The 7,520-nt window shown below is 48.8% G+C and overlaps 1 protein-coding gene and 1 long non-coding RNA gene across 2 annotated transcripts in view; one reads left to right on the top strand and one right to left on the bottom strand.

The window, feature by feature from the left end:
- The first annotated feature begins 6 nt into the window (after nt 1-6).
- On the top strand, nt 7-2,656 carry LOC107182946. The gene is made up of 2 exons (XR_001513703.1): nt 7-111; nt 1,297-2,656. It is a non-coding gene; the product is annotated as an uncharacterized LOC107182946 (long non-coding RNA).
- Nucleotides 2,657-7,260: 4,604 nt separating this feature from the next.
- USP53 (ubiquitin specific peptidase 53) overlaps nt 7,261-7,520 on the bottom strand; it is a 34,019-nt gene continuing 33,759 nt past the window's right edge. The window contains exon 16 of the mRNA XM_006762902.2: nt 7,261-7,453. Coding sequence (XP_006762965.1) covers nt 7,261-7,453 — 193 coding nt within the window. The remainder of the gene's footprint in view (nt 7,454-7,520) is intronic.

Here is a 7,520-nt window from a genome sequence, read left to right as displayed (position 1 = left end):
CTCAGGCCTCAGAGCTGCCATTTCATCAATGTCAGCTTTCCACCCGGGACCCGCCGGACCCCTCAGCACACACCCCCACCCCGGACACCCGTGGGCAGTTCCCAGAGCTCGGTGGGTTCCGCCTGCAAGTCCATTTTCCCAGCCGCGCCCTCGGAAGACAGTCCAGGCAGCGGGGAGGGAAGGAAGGGGAAGGAGAGGGACGCTGGGCTGACACGGGGTGGGGGCGGGGGAGGGTAGGTGGAGCGGAGGAGCAGGGAGTAGAGGAGGCGCCTATGAAAGAAGGGACCCACCTATATGGGAGAAGGGACCCGCCTGTATGGGAGAAGGGACCCGCCTGTATGGGAGAAGGGACCCACCTATGGGAGAAGGGATCCACCTATGGGAGAAGGGATCCACCTATATGGGAGAAGGGACCCACCTATATGGGGGAAGGGATCCACCTATGGGAGGAGGGATCCACCGATATGGGAGGAGGGAGCCACCTATATGGGAGAAGGGACCCACCTATATGAGAGAAGGGATCCACCTATATGGGAGGAGGGATCCACCTATATGGGAGGAGGGATCCACCTATGGGAGGAGGGATCCACCTATATGGGAGGAGGGATCCACCTATATGGGAGAAGGGACCCACCTATATGGGAGAAGGGACCCACCTATATGGGGGAAGGGATCCACCTATATGGGAGGAGGGATCCACCTATATGGGAGGAGGGATCCACCTATGGGAGGAGGGATCCACCTATGGGAGGAGGGATCCACCTATGGGAGAAGGGACCCAAGGCTCCTGGACTTCGGAGCTCTCTACGCACCATGAGTTCACGGCCCTCGGTCCTCACGCTGGCGAGTGAGCGCTCTTGATGGCAGTTGCCCGAGTTCTGGCAAAGATTTGAGCCTAAGCTCATAGCCAGGCCCCTCTGTCTCCGGTTTCCGGGCTCTGGCAGGTGGGCAGGGACAAGGGCGAGTGGGCGGACGGGAGACTTGGGTGTGTCTGTAAGATCCTCTGTGGGGCCATTTGTACAGGGAGTGTTTCCTCTCTTCTGCACCTCCCCCTGTTGGGTAGAGATGTACCTCAAGTATAGTCTTTTTTTTCCTTTTTCTTTTTTTTAATGACCTGAATTTTCAGCTCTGGGTAGAAACAGAAGCCTTTGACCAATGGTTCGGGCTATTTTCTGCTCTTGTCAATGTCATTCATCTGGAATAGGCAAGTCCCGGGCACAGTCAGTTTCAGACGTGGGCACAGAATACTATGGGAAGAGAAAGGAAATGCTGTTGACGAATACTTGGTTTTTACAGATGGATTGCCTGGTATCTACATCCAGAAGTTGACTCCTGGACTGAATTCTGAACACGACTTACAGCTTCTTGAGCAAAGACAGGATTGTGCAACAGGAGAACTTCAGACTCTTAAGGGCCCTTCTTTCCTTTTCCACATTCCTTACTCTTTGGGGGACTAGATTAAATGGGCAGTGACCTCACCCACTCATAGCTAAGTCCTTAAAACTGGACTCTTATATTCATGTTTAAAAACTGTCTTCAAATAGCTGATGGCTTTACAGGAGCTGAATTAAAATATTTGTACACAGAGGTTTAGTGTACCCATTAATGACAACAATGACTTTCCCTTAACATTTCAAGGGTTGACCAGGGCTTAGTATGATGTAATGTTATATATGGTGAATTATTAAGGTGAAGTATCTAAAATTAAATTCCTAGAAAGCAAGGGGAGAATTTTAGAAAAGAATTAAAAGCTACACAGAGAATGCAGGTCTACAAGTTATTGGCTGTAAGAATCCAGCTTAAGTTCTAGATGCGGTGGGCCTCTGTTTGGCTGCCAGGTTGACATGACCTTAGAGAAAGTATGTAATATCCAGTAGTGGAAAGCTAGGGGGCAGCTCCTCCTGCCCAGTGCTCCCCCTCTTTTAAGCTCCTGAACTCTCTAAGGAGGACAGCGTGTTTCAATCCTATTATTTATTATTGTGGTTACATTAAGAATGGTTGTGGCCAAAACACATTTGTTTTTATAATTACTGCAACTTAACTATTCAGCAAAATCAGCATATTTATTCACTCAAAGAATATTTGAGCACTTGTATGGGCCGGGTACAGCGGTGAACAAAACGGAAATCACTGCCTTCATGGGGCTCAGCACCTTGGTTTTTCTCTGAATAAACAAGAATTTACGTTGTAGGAGTGCGCAGCTGGCATCTGACGAGCAGGGCCACACTCAGTAGTTACGATACGCCCTTCAGACGTACAGGGCAGACACTCCTTTACATACAATGTTCGGAACAGCATCTTGTCGAAATTGGGGACATCGGATGGATGTGAATCGCCTACGTATTTTGGGGAGACGCCCCTTCTTTCAAATCAGGGCATGGATCTGGTGAACGCTGCGTCCTCTGCCTTTCAGAATGGCACTTGGGTTACCGTGGAATCTGGGACTGATTTGGGAGGACTTTATCTGTCAACTACAAGGTTAACAATGATGGCTCCAGGGTACCGTTGATCTCTCTGAAGAAAACCTTTCGGGCAAAGGTGGGAGCATCTAGAGAAACACAGAACTGGGATTTCCTTCCGTATCCAAACATTGTATGAACTGTTTCTGTGCTGCTGGCTGGTAATTTTGCCCAATAAACGTTTATTGTGCCGCTAACTTGGTCTGATGTGCACGTGAGGTTGTGACAGGATGACAGTTCTCACGTAGCTTACTCACTGCTGAGTCACGCACGGGCTTGCACTGCACACTACCGTTCTGAGCCTAAATCAGCCCACACACAGCGATGGCACATTCTGAGCATTTCTGCACGGGTGACACGGAGGCTCAGAGCTGGGCCTGGCTGTGATGGCACCCTGACCATTTCTACAAGGTGACACGGAGGCCCAGAGCGGGGCCTGGCTGTGATGGCACCCTGACCATTTCTACAGGGTGACACGGAGGCTCAGAGCTGGGCCTGGCGGTGATGGCACCCTGACCATTTCTACAGGGTGACACGGAGGCTCGGTGCGGGGCTGGGCTGTGATGGCACCCTGACCATTTCTACAGGGTGACACGGAGGCTCAGAGCTGGGCCTGGCTGTGATGGCACCCTGACCATTTCTACAGGGTGACACGGAGGCTCTGCACACTACCTTTCCGAGCCTAAATCAGCCCACACACAGCAATGGCACATTCTGAGCATTTCTGCACGGGTGACACGGAGGCTCAGAGCTGGGCCTGGTGGTGATGGCACCCTGACCATTTCTACAGGGTGACACGGAGGCTCAGAGCTGGGCCTGGCTGTGATGGCACCCTGACCATTTCTAAAGGGTGACACGGAAGCTCAGAGCTGGGCCTGCTGTGATGGCACCCTATTTCTACAGGGTGACACGGAGGCTCGGTGTGAGGCCTGGCAGTGATGGCACCCTGACCATTTCTAAAGGGGGACACGGAAGCTCAGAGCTGGGCCTGCTGTGATGGCACCCTATTTCTACAGGGTGACACGGAGGCTCGGTGTGAGGCCTGGCAGTGATGGCACCCTGACCATTTCTAAAGGGGGACACGGAAGCTCAGAGCTGGGCCTGCTGTGATGGCACCCTATTTCTACAGGGTGACACGGAGGCTCGGTGTGAGGCCTGGCAGTGATGGCACCCTGACCATTTCTAAAGGGGGACACGGAAGCTCAGAGCTGGGCCTGCTGTGATGGCACCCTATTTCTACAGGGTGACACGGAGGCTCGGTGTGAGGCCTGGCAGTGATGGCACCCTGACCATTTCTAAAGGGGGACACGGAAGCTCAGAGCTGGGCCTGCTGTGATGGCACCCTATTTCTACAGGGTGACACGGAGGCTCGGTGTGAGGCCTGGCAGTGATGGCACCCTGACCATTTCTAAAGGGGGACACGGAAGCTCAGAGCTGGGCCTGCTGTGATGGCACCCTATTTCTACAGGGTGACACGGAGGCTCGGTGTGAGGCCTGGCAGTGATGGCACCCTGACCATTTCTAAAGGGGGACACGGAAGCTCAGAGCTGGGCCTGCTGTGATGGCACCCTATTTCTACAGGGTGACACGGAGGTTCAGTGCGGGGCCTGGCGGTGATGGCACCCGGAAGTGGTGGCAGGTGAGGCGGAACCTGTCCTCCAGGTGCTGAGTAAGAAATGGCACTACCACTGAGCTGCGGCCTCAAGCAGTGATGGCTCATGTGCCCACACTGACGGCTTCCAAGCCTCCAGTGTGGATGGGACACCAAGGATGTTGGCACACTTGATATGGTGAGAAAGACACCAAAAGAATAACAGCGATATGGCTTTAATCTGGTAAATTTCACAAGCTTGGAAGTAAAATGGCTGTTTTTACAACCATTTGAAATGAACTGGCTGATTAGCAACCGTGCGGACGGCTGTTAGCCTGAAAGTGTTAGGATGTGAGGTGCTGCCCGTTCCCACCCCTAACTGCACGGACTCACTCGGAGCCCACAGGGGGTTGAGGTCAGTAGGGCATCCAATGTGGATAATGCTCCAGGACAAGGGTTATGGAACTGGCCAGTGGCCCACAGCTGGCCCACTCACTGCCTCTATAAGGCCCGTGAGCTGAGAAAGTGGCAGGAGAGAATGGGTTATTTCCTGACATGTAAAAATTGAGTAACATCTCAAGTGTCCACGTCCACATTTCCCTGGCACATGCCTGCTTCCCCGGCCCTGGCGGAGCTGAGGAGCGGTGAGCTGCAGACCCGTGTCCACGGGCCTGGAGTGCTGCCTGGCCCCTCACCAAGTCCGCCCGCTCCTGTGGGGGCTGCTCAGGCTTCACTGCCGTTTCCCTCAGGAGCCTCCTGTGATAACACCTGGTGGTCAGTGACATTCCAAGTCCCCCTGAACTTTAAATTGACATATTTCACATAAAGTATATAATCCACGTGGGGGGAGAAGAAGCCACAGTTCATGAATGCAAAGAAAGGTCCAACCATATTAACTTAAAGATCAGTTTATCTAAAAAAAAAAAAAACTGAACTGGAAAAACTCATTTCACATGAAAATAGAACATTTGGAAGACAAGTATTTTGAACATTACAATTGGTTGCATTATTTCAAAATTATCATAGTTTATAAGCAGAAAACACCTATAAAAATAAATAGGCACCCTAAAAATAAAAATTTTAGATGTGGATTATTAGTTACTAAATAAGCACTCAAACTGTATTTGAAGTGTTGGCTCACATGAAGACGAACGGTCATTTCCAGCCTGTTCAAGCTGTTACATGATTCGGGATGTTTTGGCCGGACAGCACTCTAACAGGAGTCCAAGGGGGCATTCCTAGTTGTTTGAACTCAACTCTGAGTGTAAATTCAAATCTATGAGATGATTTCTGTTAAATATCAGAAATCAGTTTAGCTATTTCAAATAATACATCTCAACTGAACATCTTGACCAGTAGAATAAAAACCTACACAAAAGGTTTTTGAAAGCTATTAAAAATACATGAAGCCCATTTTCTAGTATGTTACAATGTTATAAAAGCAAACCAGTTATACACTTACATTTCAAAGTTTACAAAGTTTACAATATTTACAAATGCTCCATACTCAAAGTCATGTTAAAAATAAACTTTCTTAAAAGATAAAATGTAATTTAGTTGATATTCAAGTATTTCTAAATGAAGAGAAGGTAACAATCACTATTGTAGTTAGAAAAGGCTATTAAAAAGCCTTCCTGGTGGAAGACAACTCTAAGATTTGGTAACTGGGTAAAGTTAGATTTTTGTAAGCAATTACTTTCTATTTGTCTAAAAGTATTTTTAACCATTTACATTTTGGAATATTTTAATTTATGGAATTGGTCAAAGTATTAAATTTAGTAATCAGTTCATAAATGATCAAGTTCTACCTATAAACTTTACCCACTGGCAAAGGCAAGAAAAGCTTTCAGTGTGTCGTTCTTCATTCTCGGGAGTGGACAATGTGAAACTCAGCTGAGCCACAATTAGGTTCCTCAGTTAGTACAGAATGACAACTAATAAAGTCATAAGACAAAGTAGCTCACACACTTGTGAGTTCATCGTAATAATGGGAGATTCCTCTATTTCATTTAAAAATAGAGCCCTCTCCATGAGTGTAGTGAGGGTAAAACAACATTTCATTCAAATGAAACCCTCTAAATCAAAGGCAACAATTTTATCTGGAAACCCAGAAGGATTTTCAGATACAAGAATCAGAAAACCAATAAAACGGGTTGCCAAACTACAGACAGAAGAGATGACAGCAGGGAGAAGCCAGGCGGCCACTGAGGTTCCCAGGAGGCACTAGGTCACCTTCCAACACTGGTCACTAGCAGCCCACAGTAACCAAACGAAAATAAAGGCCGTTCACATTTCATACAAACGTTTAAAAAAGTAACAAGATAAATAAATATACTAAAGCTAAGTATTTTATTATTTTTAGCTTACCTGGCTGAAGTATTGTTTATTGATACAACAGTCAAAGGCCAAACTGATGTTAACTAGGCATTCTGAATATGCAAGTTCTAGGAGCAAAATAAGTTTCTCCTGTTTTGATCATGAGTATTGAATTTATAATTTTCTTTATTGCCCAGCAGTGTGGATCAGTGGTTGAGCGCCGACGTATGAACCAGGAGGTCATGGTTCGATTCCCAGTCAGGGCATAAGCCTGGGTTGTGGGCTCGAACCCCAGTGTGGGGTGTGCAGGAGGCAGCTGATCAATGATTCTCTCCATCATGATGTTTGTATTTCTATTTACCTCTCTCTTCCTCTCTGAAATCAATAAAAAATATATTTTAAAAATGTCTTTATCATTAAGGCTTTTCCCCCAAATGCTATCAATTTCCTGGGTTGGTTGTGTCTAAGAGGTCGGAACCCACGGGCTGGCCAAGTGGCCTTTGGCCCCATGGAAAAGTGCCTGTTCAGAAAGCCCAGCCGGCTTTGCCTACCACTACACATCCCCTGACACGTTTCAGCTAGCACAAGGTTCTGGGGACTCTCACACTCGGGGTTCTACCAACCACAAAATGAAGGGACAGACTCCATTTTTATTCATCCGCAGCATACCATAAGTGACTTCCTGCACGCCCCTATTTTTCGAGGCAGGCCAAGACTACTCAACGGGATTTCTAAAATACCCAGTGAGTGGATTGTCTCGAGGTAAAAGGACACAGAGAAAGCTAAAGTGACGAATGACAAACACCGCGGTTTTCATTTCATTGCTCACTAGGCTTGGTCGTCGATCTCCCTCCTGCTGTGATGGCCTCTGAGCGTGAGCGGCGGGGTCCTGGCTCATCTATCACAGTGGACACTGGGTTTGTGTCTTTGCTCAGGAGGGCAGCTTGCCCCGAGGCTGTCCGGCAGCACAGGTCCCAGGCCTCCTGCGCCCGGAGGGGCCGGGTTCTCGCTCCCGCAGCCGGAGCGCTCGGGGAGGCAGAGCTTGGGCCTCTGGTGGTACTTGAGCCTGTACGTGTCGGTCATGCAGCTGTCGACGGAGAAGTAGGTGGTGAGGCAGACGGGCTCCCCGGGACAGGCCGGGCTCCAGTCTGCTG

The sequence above is a fragment of the Myotis davidii genome, unplaced genomic scaffold (assembly GCF_000327345.1).
Source record: "Myotis davidii unplaced genomic scaffold, ASM32734v1 scaffold698, whole genome shotgun sequence".
Classification (NCBI taxonomy): domain Eukaryota; kingdom Metazoa; phylum Chordata; class Mammalia; order Chiroptera; family Vespertilionidae; genus Myotis; species Myotis davidii.
Note: the sequence above shows the minus strand (reverse complement) of the source record. Positions and strands in the feature narration are given on the sequence as shown.